We start from the raw sequence: 12,774 nt of genomic DNA, 5'->3' as shown, positions 1-12,774 counted from the left end.
ATATCTCAAGTCCTTGGACGACACAGGCACAGGCAGGAAACATACACCCAAATGTCACGGACAAAATGACAAGAATAACCAAAACCACTTACTTATGGAAGGAAATATTGTCTCCCTTGTTCCTCCGTTTGAGGGATTGCCAACATGCACAGCTTTCCGGCATATTCCACCTGTTTCTTGACAAGACTAATCGAACGTCTATGCATGCTGCCTCCTGACCTACCCAGAATTAAAATGGCAACCACGCCTCCTTGCCGGGAAAAGGCTCAGTGCAAGTGCGGCCTCTAGTACTCATATACAGTGGGGAAAATAAGTATTTGACCACCTGTCAGTTTTGCAGCTTTTCCCACCGACAAAGAATGTAGAGGTCTGTAAGTTTTATCGTAGGTACACCAACTGTGAGAGACAGAATCTAAAAAAAAAAAAAAATCCAGTAAATCACACTGTATGATTTTTAAATAATTAATTTGCATTTTATTGCATAAAATAAGTATTTGACCCCTAGAAAAACAGAGTTTAACAATTGGTATAGAAACATGTGTCTGCCATTAAAGAGGTCAGATGTTTCCTGTAGTTCTTGACCAAGTTTTCACACACTGCAACAGGGATTTTGGTCCACTCCTCCATACAGATCTTCTCCAAATCTTAAGGTTTGGAGTTTCAGCTCCCTCCAAAGACTTTCTATTGAGTTCAGGTCTGGAGACTGGCCAGGCCACTCCAGGACCTTGAAATGCTTCTTACGGAGTCCCTCCTTAGTTGCCCTGGCTGTGTGTTTGGGGTCATTGTCATGCTGGAAGACCCAGCCATGACCCATCTTCAATGCTCTTACCGAGGGAAGGAGGTTGCTTGCCAAAATCTCACAATACATGACCCCATCGACCCTCCCTTCAATACGGTGCAGTCGTCCTTTCCCCTTTGCAGAAGAGCACCCCCAGAGTATGATGTTTCCACCCCCATGCTTCACGGTTGGGATGGTTTTCTTGGGGTTGTTCTCATCCTCTAAACATGGTATGTGGAGTTGATTCCAAAAAGCTGTATTCTGGTCTCATCTGACCAGATGACCTTCTCCCATGCCTCCTCTGGATCATCCAGATGGTCACTAGTGAACTTCAAATGGCCTGGACATGTGCTGGCTTGAGCAGGGGGATCTTGCTGCCCTGCAGGATTTTAAACCATGACAGCATCATGTGTTACTAATGTAATCTTTGTGACTGTGGTCCCAGCTCTCTTCAGGTCATTGACCAGGCCCTCCTGTGTACTTCTGAGCTTTCTCAGAATCATCCTTACCCCACAAAGTGAGATCTTGCATGGAATCCCAGACTGAGGGAGATTAACAGTCATCTTGTGTTTCTTCCACTTTCTAATAAATAATCATAACAGTTGTTGTCTTCTACCAAGCTGCTTGCCTGTTGTCCTGTAGTCCATCCCAGCCTTGTGCAGGTCTACAATTTAGTCCCTGGTGTCCTTAGACAGCTCTTTGGTCTTGGCTATGGTGGACAAGTTGGAGTGTGATTGATTGAGCGTGTGAACAGGTGTCTTTTATACAGGTAACAAGTTCAAACAAGTGCAATTAATGCAGGTAAAGAGTGCAGAATAAGAGGGCTTCTTAAAGAAAACTTAACAGGTCTGTGAGAGCCAGAATTCTTGCTGGTAGGGGATCAAATAATTATTTTATGCAATAAAATGCAAATTAATTATTTAAAAATCATACAATGTGTAGTGAAGTGTACCTACGATAAAAATTACAGACCTCTCCATTCTTTGTGGGAAAACCTGCAAAACTGACAGGGGGTCAAATACTTATTTTCCCCACTGTATATAACCTCTTTGGCAGTGTTGTATAAAGTACCGGAAAATCACACTTAAGTAAAAGTACAGATACCCATTAAAAAAATGACTTTGGTAGAAGTTCAAGTAACCGATTGAAATGCTACTCAAGTAAAAGTCCTAAAGTATCTAGTATTTATTGTACTTAAGTATGACAAGTAATGTACAACTAAATGTACTCAAGTATTGAAAGTAAAAGTACAAGTAAATGTTAATAATCAAAAACGGACTGATTTTTTTTTTTTTTTTTTTTTTTTTAATAAAAGTTTATCTAGGCTTGTAAATGACTGGTAGTATTAGTCAAAATACTGAAAATTGTGCACATCACACAAAAACACTTCAGAAACAAGGTTTCAAAACCTAAACGAGAGTAGGCTACTCACTAGGTGTTCACAGGAAACAGTTATTTATTTCTATATGTATTTATTTATTTTCATTGTTACATGGTTTTATCTTTTCTGTTGTGTTTTGTTTCATTAGGTTCTTTTTGGCTCTTTCTCTAAAATTGTATTGTAACATTATTAGTCTATTATTATTGACTATTATTGTCTATTATGTAAACTATTATTGTTGTTGCTATATGAATAAAAATAATTTTAAAAAATTACAATTTGACTCTTTTACGACAACGAACACAAATCAACACAAATGTGCTGATGCGAACAGCTTAATGCTAACTTTAACATTGAAAATGCCATAGACATGCTAACGCATTAGCATCAGTCCTGTTTTTAAATTATAAAATACATCTATCAACTGTTTCAAGAGACCATAACAGGTCGGTTTAACATAAAAATATTAAATATTACTCACAGACATATGCTCTTCAGGGTTATAGTGGGGAAAAATTAGGATAAAGCGAAATAAAATCCATGAATCATAGATCGAAACACTGCTTTGACCTGCAAATCACTGCTTCGATTGGTTCAAGGTTCAAAGCAAAGCCGCGCTGCAGAAAAGTTGATTACAGACCCGCTGCAGGTCTGTAATCAGGTCTGTAGAGAAATGATCATTTTCCTGACAAACACTCCCCAAGTGCACAACTGTAAAAAAGCCTACCGGACATGCCTCATGACAAATCGGCCTGACTTCGTTGCAGTCACTAGTAATCAGTGGTGTCTCTGGGTGAAAACACGCCTTTTTTTCGTGTGTGTGTGTGTGTGTTTTTGTAACGAGTAACAGCATGGCACATAGAAAATGTATCGGAGTAGAAGTATGCAATTAAGGTCGGAAATGTAGTGAAGTAAAAGTGAAATTAAGCTGAATTTAAAAAAAAAAACTCAAGTAAAGTACAAAGTCTCCCAAAACGTACTTAAGTACAGTAGTGAAGCATTTTTACTTAGTTATTATACAACACTGCTGTTTGGTTGGTCCACAGGTGGCCTTTAGTTCTCTTACTCTCCAGCAGGAGGCAGCACTGCTTGGGCTTTGGACTGGAAGGAGTGGGCTTCATGCTGGCATTTACAACCCTAGACCCTGGCACTAGACTCTATAGAGTTGAAGACATCTGTTCTACTTCTACACTGATGATGGTCATCACCCTTTGGTGTAAAATTTAATCATCAGTTTTTTTTTTTTCTTGGCCTTTGGAATATTTTTTAGAAATAAACATACCTTCCTTAACATGGCCCATGCCCGAATTTCCCAGCCCATCTGCCCGAATTTGAGCATTTTGCCAAGCCCGGGGGGACAGTTGCCCCCCCCCCCTGCCCCCCCACCTCCTACGCCTATGCACACAGCACACGGCCACACCCACCCCACAGTCAAAAAAACCAACTGGCATCTGAGGTTGTCAGAATAATTCTGTAAAAAATGCAGTAAAATTATATAAATACCTTTACAGAGAATACAGTAAATTTTACAGCATAAAATTGTTGTATTTTGCAAAAACAAACAAACAAACATAAATAAATAAGGGTAGTGGTTGGACAGTTTTTAGAACTCATATTCAAGTACTTAGTACAAATAAAGTATGTTAATATGGCAAGGTGATATCTTCTTCTGATTGTTGTCAGTGAAAAGTAATCCTGTAATGTCACAGTTTCTGGAGAAGTCTGTACACAGCCTTGTTTCCATGTGTCCCCAAAGCTGTGCTGTATTCTCTTCTGCTGTTATGTTGAAATAAAAGAACAGAAAAATTGTTCTGGTTCTGTCTTTGCCCTCTTCATCTCATGGAGGTTGTTCCTTCCGGGCACTCCTACCATCAAAACATGCTCCACTGGACCAGGCAGTACCTGGAGTTGCTGTACTGTGGTTGGATTAGCTGATTGCAAGTCTCTGAGGATGGGCTGATCCCGCACGTCTCTGTCTCCACCACACTGGGTCCTGGATGTCAATCACCCAGGCAGACAAGTGGTCCATCGACACTTCTTGGAAGTAGTCATCATTGCCAAGTGAAACATGGGCACTTGGATCATGTCCAGACAAACACCACATGGACAAAAATGTGGTAGCTGATGTTCCCTCACTGTGCAACTGGTCCACCTCACTGTGTCAAATGAGGTAACCCTTCATTTGACACAAAGGACCTGCTACCAAAGACATCCAGTCATCACTGTAGGTCACTGGTTAGAGTCCAAGTCTGACAACCAGACAGTAAGACAGATTACTGCTCACAACCATACGGTAAGACGGCGAGTGAGTGTTCAGCCGTCAGTCAGTGTTCAAGGTTCTTTTAGGTCAGCGGACAGATGAAGTCGAAGAAAAAGAACCTTCATGACTGAAACAGGTCATCACAGGAGAGATCTGAGCCTTGAAACACTTGTGTGTGTGTGTGTGTGTGTCTCAGAGGCTGAGTGGACTGAATGGTTTGACAGGGATGATGAGAGGGGATCAGGAGACTGGGAGAAACTGTCTGACCTGCACCAGTCCTACCCAGACCGGCTGTGCACATATCCGTTGGACATCCAGGTAATAGTCTGTGACATGCCAACATTTACATACATCCTTGAGAGAATCCACAGGCCATGTGAGGTTGAGTTGTGTGTCACAGGGATCATGTGTGACCAGTGACGCCACCTGAAAGCATTGTGGGATTGCAAACATTCCTTGTGTGTTGAACACGTGATGTGATGTAAGAATAATACCCTACATGATGAGCGTGACTAAGTTCTGTAATGAATTCCGCAAAGGTAAGATTCCACTTTAACATTCAAAACATTGCAGAGGACAGCAGGCAGCACAGTGGTATGGAGGAAGAGAGTTGTGGGTTCAAGTCCACCAATGGCCACTTACAATCTGTGTGGCTTTGCCTGTTATCTCTTTCACTCCGGGTCGTTGTGTTTCCTCCCATCCTGCCTGCTGTCTCTGTGACTCTGGGTCATCGTGTTTCCTCCCGTCTTGGTGGTTGTCTCTGTCAGGCCGGCTCGTCAAGTTTCCTCCCGTTGTGCCTGTTGTCTGTGTCACTCCGGGTCGGTGTGTTTCCTCCCGTCGTGCCTGTTGTCTCTGTCACTCCAGGTCATTGTGTTTCCTCCCACCTTGGAGGTTGTCTCTGTCACTCGGAGTCATCATGTTTCCTCCCGTTGTGCCTGTTGTCTGTGTCACTCGGAGTGGTCATATTTCCTCCCATCGTGCCTGTTGTCTCTGTCACTCGGAGTCATCATGTTTCCTCCCGTTGTGCCTGTTGTCTCTGTCACTTGGAGTCGTCATATTTCCTCCCATCGTGCCTGTTGTCTGTGTCACTCCAGGTCATCGTGTTTCCTCCCATCGTGCCTGTTGCATCTGTCGCTCTGAGTCATCACGTTTCCTCCCGTCGTGCCTGTTGTCTCTGTCACTCCAGGTCATTGTGTTTCCTCCCGTCTTGGTGGTTGTCTCTGTCACTTGGAGTCGTCATGTTTCCTCCCATCGTCCCTGTTGTCTGTGTCACTCCAGGTCATCGTGTTTCTTCCCATTGTGCCTGTTGTCTGTCTCACTCTGGGTCATTGTGTTTCCTCCCGTCTTGGTGGTTGTCTCTGTCACTCTGGGTCATCGTGTTTCCTCCTGTCTTGGCGGTTGTCTCTGTCACTCAGAGTCGTCATGTTTCCTCCCGTCATGCCTGTTGTCGGTGTCACTCCAGGTCATCGTGTTTCCTCCCATTGTGCCTGTTGTCTGTCTCACTCTGGGTCGTTGTGTTTCCTCCTGTCTTGGCGGTTGTCTCTGTCACTCCCGGTCATCGTGTTTCCTCCCATCTTGGCGGTTGTCTCTGTCACTCGGAGTCATCATGTTTCCTCCCGTCATGCCTGTTGTCTGTGTCACTCCAGGTCATCGTGTTTCCTTCCAACGTGCCTGTTGCATCTGTCACTCTGAGTCATCACGTTTCCTCCCATCGTACCTGTTGTCTCTGTCATTCCGGGTCATCATTTTTCCTCCCATCTTGGAGGTTGTCTCTGTCACTCGGAGTCGTCATGTTTCCTCCCGTCGTGCCTGTTGTCTGTGTCACTCCAGGTCATCGTGTTTCCTCCCATTGTGCCTGTTGTCTGTCTCACTCTGGGTCCTTGTGTTTCCTCCCGTCTTGGCGGTTGTCTCTGTCACTCTGGGTCGTCATGTTTCCTCCCATCGTGACAGTTGTCTGTGTCACTCTGGGTCAGTCAGAAGTCTTGTTCCTTGGGAATTATTATTGCTCTTTAAAATGTTTGTTAAAATAGTCGTGTGCAGGGACAACCAGACATTTCTGTACTTCTACAAGCAGCGGGCTCAGTGTTCAGCCTGGAGAATGTGTCATCATGGAACTCTTCAGACAAGAATGGCAGGTCTTTGAAACAAGGACCTAATGCTGATGTGGCACTCAGCCCGTCCTTTGGGAACATACTGCACACATGCATGTAGACTGATAATTACACACTTGACACACATTTTAAGTCTAAGTCACAGTGTGACAGATTCAGGACACATATGAGTAATGGATAGAAAATTTTGATATCCATTTTTGTCCTGGACAAGTCCTGTTCTTATTTGTTGAATTTGTTCCTTGTCAGCTGATGTCCTGCGAGGCCGTCTGAAAGTTTTGTGCATGCTCAGAACTTTTAGGGGAACTTTTTTCCAACATATGGCTTTGCTTTTGTCCAATTCTTCTCTGTTTTGTGTGTGTGTGTTTTCTTTGCTGCTGTTTTTTTTTTTGTTTCTTTAGAGACAGAAATGAGACAAATTTTGTCACCAGTGTGTTGATGTTCAAAACAGTAATTGGACCATAATGGCTGGAATGTCATCTTGTCCAGGCTGAAACGCTCGATGGGGTGCCGTTTAATCAGACCGGAGACGTGATCCACAAGAATGACAAAGACTACGGCTTTGTCTGCCTCAACAAGGATCAGGCTCATGGACTGTGTCACAACTACAGGGTTCGATTCCTCTGCGGGAAGCTGGGTATGTTGGTGTCATCATTGTGGTTACTGACAGTATTTGTTGTTTTTGGAAAGTGACCCTCCGTCTGGCTCCAGCAGACAGTTGTTACTTGGGAGGGGTGAGGATGGACCAGTTGTTTGCCTGGGTGGTTGCCATTCAGGACCCGAGGCAGCTCCATGGTGTGGCTGGCACTCCCTGACCTGAGTTGATCTGTTTTTTACACACCATGATGTGGAGATGATCCTTAAGAGTGACATTTTACTGACAGTTAAAAAACAAAACAAACAAAAAACCATCTGCTTTGAAAGTTCAATTCCATGAAAAACATAAAAAGTAGTCATATATATATATATATATATATATATAGTGTTGTTTGAAACTAGGACACCACCGTCGTGTTTAGATAAACATTCAGATAAAATCACAGAGTAAAACTCTGTACAAAATGTCAACAGGTCATATAATATGACCTTTAGGCACAACATAAAGGACAGGACATAACAGTGGACCTGCAAAATTGAATTATACTGAACTCTTATTGGGGACTGGCTAAATGCAGTTTCTGATTAATGTAAATATTTCTGTGACTTTATTAATCTTTGCCAGCTGGTCAACCTACCTACAAGGACACATCTCAGAAGTCCTGATGAGTCCACTTTGATTGATTTAATTCTAACAAATGTTCCTCCTAAATTCTCATCCTTGGATGTTTTCTGAAATGATTAGAGTGATCATTGTGTTGTTGTTACTTCCAGGAATAGTAAAATCCCCAAATGCAAAACATACATTATTAGAAAGAGAAATTAAAAAAAAGAAAAAAAAAAAAAATTCATTATGATTTGTCTTTGGTCAGTTGGGAGGTAAATAGTTGGGGGCTAACTCGCCATCTGTTGCCAGATGTTGAGTTAGCCTGGGCATTCTTCAAGGAAAGTTTTGTGAAAATTATAAATAAACATGCTCTCATCATGAAATTCAGAGTGAAGGGGCAGGAAAACCCCTGGTTTTCTCCAGAGTTGTCAGATACCATCCAACAGTGTAACATGGTGTGAACCAAAGCCAGAAAAGGTGATTCTGCCACTGATGGGTCTATCTTTAGGCAACTCAGAAATAAATGTGCTTCCCTTATCAAATAAGCTAAATCACAGTGTTACTTGTCTGTCACAACTGAGAACCTCAATAATACACAGAAATTTTTGGAAAGTGATTAAATCTGTGAATAAAAGTCTTCAGGGTCTTCCAAAATTTATTCTACAAGATTTGGTCTCAGTCTATGATAACTGAGATCTTAAATTACTTTAATCAGCATTTTTTTTTTTGTGTGTCATCTGTTTTTTTGTTTGACTCGACAGGAGTAGCCCTGTGATTCCATGACCCTTCAAGACCCTCCAATGTTTTCTGGAGACCCTTTTGATTTTGTTCCTTTGACTGTGCAGCAGTGTATAGGGCTCTCAAAGCGTGAGATCACAGAAATCCCCCTGGGCCAGACTTGATAGAGCCCTACTTTTTGAAAATGCCAGCTGATTTTGTAGCATATCCTGTTACAATCCTTTTTAATCTCTTGATCCAAAACAATGAAATTTCAACAGTTTGTAAATCAGCTTTTGTTACTCCTTTATTAAAAGGAGGTTATCCAGCAGTTTTAACTAATTACAGGCCAATATCAAATTTGTGTGTTTTGTCAAATATCCTTGAAACTCTTATTTGTGATCAATTGAAAGAGTATTTATCTCAAATGAACTTCTCTCAAAACCACAATCAGGCTTCAGGAAAAAAGCATAGCACCATTACTGCGGCCACAAAAGCGATTAATGATATACTTGTTGCTCTTGATTGAAAGCAGTACTGTGCTTCACTTTTTATTGATTTGTCAAACACTGTTGACACTGTGGACCATGTTGTTTTAAAGCATAGGCTTCTTTGTTTGGAACTGTTAAATCATCTAGTTTCCTGGTTCACAAATAATTTGAGTGGACAGGACTCAGTGTATTAAGTGTGATGGTCTGTGTTCTGAATTTATGATTATCCACAAGGGAGTGCCACAGGGTTAAATATTGGGCCCCCTTTTATTCATTATGTACTTTAATGAATTAGAACAAAATGTGTCAGATGCTAATATGCATTTTTATGCTGATGACACAATGATTCACCCCTGCTAAAGCCGTTGAATCTCGACAGAAGGCTTTTAATGAGGTCCAGCACACACTTCTGCAGCTAAAACTGGTGCTCAATGCTGTCAAGACCAAAATAATATTGTTTGCAAACACCAAGAAGGTGCCTCAAGCTACACCTACAGTGTCCACTCTTGAGGGAAATGTTGTTAAGGTGGTTCACATGTACAAATACCCCGGTGTCTAAGGAGTCATCAAGCAAGACAGTCTTGCTTGATGACTCCCTCACCTTCAAGCCACATATAGACAATCTTGTGAAGAAACTCAAACTCAAATTGGGCTTTTTCTTTAAAAGTAAATTTGTTTTTTCTTTTGAGATGAAAAAGCGCCTTGTCACAGCAAACATTTTCATCCATTTTAGATTATGGAGATTTGTTGCATACGAATGCCTCAGCTCAATGTCTTAAAAAAGATTGATGCTGTTTATCATACTTCTCTGAGGTTTGTTACGAACTGTAAAGCCTTGGCGCATCATTGTGAACTCTATTCTCAAGTAGGATGGCCTTCTTTGTCCACCAGGAGGTTGGGACATACTTTTATTTATAAGGCCATGCTTGGGCCACTGCCCTCTTATATCTGTTAATTGCTCACACGGAAAAGTGTTGATTTTCATTGTTTGCATTCAAATCATCACTTGTTGCTTTCTGTTCCATTTGCCTGCACAGAACTGGGAAAAGGGGCTTTTGTTTTCTCAGCTCGATCTTCATGGAACATGTTGCAAAAAGACTGGAAATTAACTGAACTTATTTCATTGAGCACTTTTAAGTCCAGCCTGAGAGCACTTGCAATGTCTTCTTTAAATTTTAACTGTTTTACTGAATCATATTTTATTTTAATTGTGTGAATTTAATTCTACTTATTGTGTAGGTTTTTCTGCCTCTTGGCCAGGACACCAGGCCAGCACAAAGAGGTTTTTAATCTCAATGGGACTTTCCTGGTTAAATAAAGGTTAAAAACAATAAATAAAAACAAATACGAGGTCTGTGATAAAACTAACGTACCTTTTTATTTTTTTCAAAAACTATATGGATTTGAATCACGTGCGATTACATCAGACAACCTTGAACCCTCGTTTCCACTGTTAAAGGAGATTTTATTAATGAAAGACATGCGGACGGGTCTGCGTGTCGGGACGCAGCTGGCACGGTGGCACAGGAAAAACACCTCCGTGTTGATAACCATTTGTAAAAACCAGGCGGCTTTTGATGGCTTTCAGTTGAGTGAGTATCTGAGAAATTGTTTAACAGCTGGACATGTTCCAACTTGTCCTTAAGGCTTCCAACGGAGGTGTTTTTGCTGTGGCGGCGCATGGCGCCGGCTGCGCCCCGACGCGTGGACCCGTCCGCACTTTCTTTCATTACAAAATCTCCTTTAACAGTGGAATGTCCGGATAAACTGCTGATTCCGACCTCTTCTGAAAGTTCTCTGTTCTGTCACGACATCCTGGGTCAACAGAGGCTTAAATTTGGAAGCTTTCAGCTCGAAACAGGCAGACAGTGGTGGCTCAGGGTGCGACGCAACGTCCCGCTCCGTGGGCAGTCCTTAAAGCGACAGCAACAGTCCATAATCTCTCATCAGCCGTTAAAATTTTCACAGAAAACCAGCTGAATTTCTCGAATGGTGTCCACTTCGATGTGCCTCACAGTCTTTGAAAAAATTTTGATCAAGCAAAGCGTCAGTCTCTCAGGAAGTTCTCAGACAAAGAGATTCCGACGGGAGGGATGGACCAGCCCACAGGCGAATGACGTAACCGACAGGCATGAAAAAACTCTCGCATGCCCACGAGCGTTCAAGCTTGTCTGATGTAATCGCTTGTGATTGAAATCCATATAGTTTTTGAAAAAAATAAAAAAGTCCAATACTTTTCTAACAGACCTCGTAAAACCCTAAGACACCCCCATACTTCACTGCGGAAAATTCAGAAGTCCTGCTGTAAAAAACACATGGAGATCGACCTGACAAGGACACTGGGAGGTGCAGGGGAGGAGCCGACATTCTCTGCAGGTGGCCGTGCATTTTCCGCTAAAGCTATATTGAAGAACATTTAATTAAAGTTTGACAGAAATCATCGCTGTGAGATCGACACACCACTGGGTTTAAATTTAGATTCTGATTCTTTTTGTTTTTTTTTAAAGCAACAACATTTGTTAGAAAGGTAAGGAAAAAGTCGTCAAACATAATGTGACATTACTCGGATGAAATAATTAAAATAGTTACATTAGTCGTTCCATTTTTAAAGAGTAACTTGTAATCAGTAACTTAGTATGTTTGAGAACTAACCTTCCTAAGGCTGCTCTCCTGTCATTAGACCACACTAACTGATGAACGTGGATGGTGTTACCAAGTGACTAGGATTGTGTAGGCGAGAGGTCTCAGATTGATTCCAGAAAGGGCCAAGATGGTGCTTTGGGCTGATTCCACTTTGAGCAGATGGAATCAGTTAATCAGTGAAATCACCTGCTGGAGGGCAAAGAAAACCTGCACCCCCTTGGCCCTTTCTGGAATCAGTTTGAGACCTCTGGTGTAGACCATGAGTGATGGTTACTGTAGTCTTTTGTCTTGCTATAGTTCGTCCACAGGCCACCGTATCTATTGACATGTTGACCAACAGCAGTACTCTGGAGCTCGCTGACCCAGCAGAAGGCTGGAGACCTGGGGATTGGGTGGTGGTGGCCAGTACGGACTATTCGATGCACCAGGCTGAAGAGTTCACACTACTGCCTTGCCCCGCCTGCACACCCTACCAAGTCAAAGTCCAAGGTAGGACAGCCAGTGTCATGGTGCCATCAGATCACTCACATGGTCACTCTGTTGTGGAGCATGTGCATCTGCATCTGCTACACTACTGAGCCACCTTTGGTGCTGGATGGCAGGCACTGCACACAACTAGTCCTCAACACTGAGACACCTACACCCTTAATTATGCCCAGAAAATGAGCCACATGACCAAAATGTTGGAGCCAGCATTCCTTCACAATGCAAAATTGTTGTGGTCTGTCCCCTGTCTGTGTCTTATGTCTTATCTGTTAAGGCCCTGTCACACCATGACGATTTAGCCAGCGTATGCCGACCGTATTAAGAAACACTGGCATGAGTCCAATAAGTTAAGGGTAAGTTTTTTATAAGTTAAGAGCAAGTTGACGCACGTTGAAGCTTGCTGAAGCTCGCTGATGTACGTCCTAATCAGCTGAGCTCCTCCAAAAATTTTGGGCATGCTGAAAAATTTCAACGAGTGCCAATGTGTGACTCATATGTCCCGCACATGCTGGACATAAGTTGTAGGTAAGTTCAGTGATTGTTGGCAGACATTTCTTGTGATTTACTCATCCGTCCATTCCATGGAATCCACCTAAAGCTCCTGATTTTTGAAAATGACCTTGGAAAATCCTTTAATTTGTGGCTGGAACTATAGCATTTTAAAGCAAGTCCCTCTGTGATTTTTCTGCTGCAGGTGCGTTCA

General features: G+C 42.3%; 1 protein-coding gene across 1 annotated transcript in view; it reads left to right on the top strand.

Moving 5' to 3' along the window:
- cemip (cell migration inducing hyaluronidase 1) overlaps positions 1 to 12,774 on the top strand; it is a 375,103-nt gene that overhangs the window by 154,004 nt on the left and 208,325 nt on the right. The window contains exons 9-11 of the mRNA XM_034184142.1: positions 4,616 to 4,737; positions 7,020 to 7,167; positions 11,883 to 12,074. Of these exons, the coding sequence (XP_034040033.1) occupies positions 4,616 to 4,737; positions 7,020 to 7,167; positions 11,883 to 12,074 (462 nt within the window). The remainder of the gene's footprint in view (positions 1 to 4,615; positions 4,738 to 7,019; positions 7,168 to 11,882; positions 12,075 to 12,774) is intronic.

This window comes from Thalassophryne amazonica, chromosome 2 (genome assembly GCF_902500255.1).
Source record: "Thalassophryne amazonica chromosome 2, fThaAma1.1, whole genome shotgun sequence".
Classification (NCBI taxonomy): domain Eukaryota; kingdom Metazoa; phylum Chordata; class Actinopteri; order Batrachoidiformes; family Batrachoididae; genus Thalassophryne; species Thalassophryne amazonica.
This window is presented reverse-complemented; position numbering and strand designations above follow the sequence as displayed.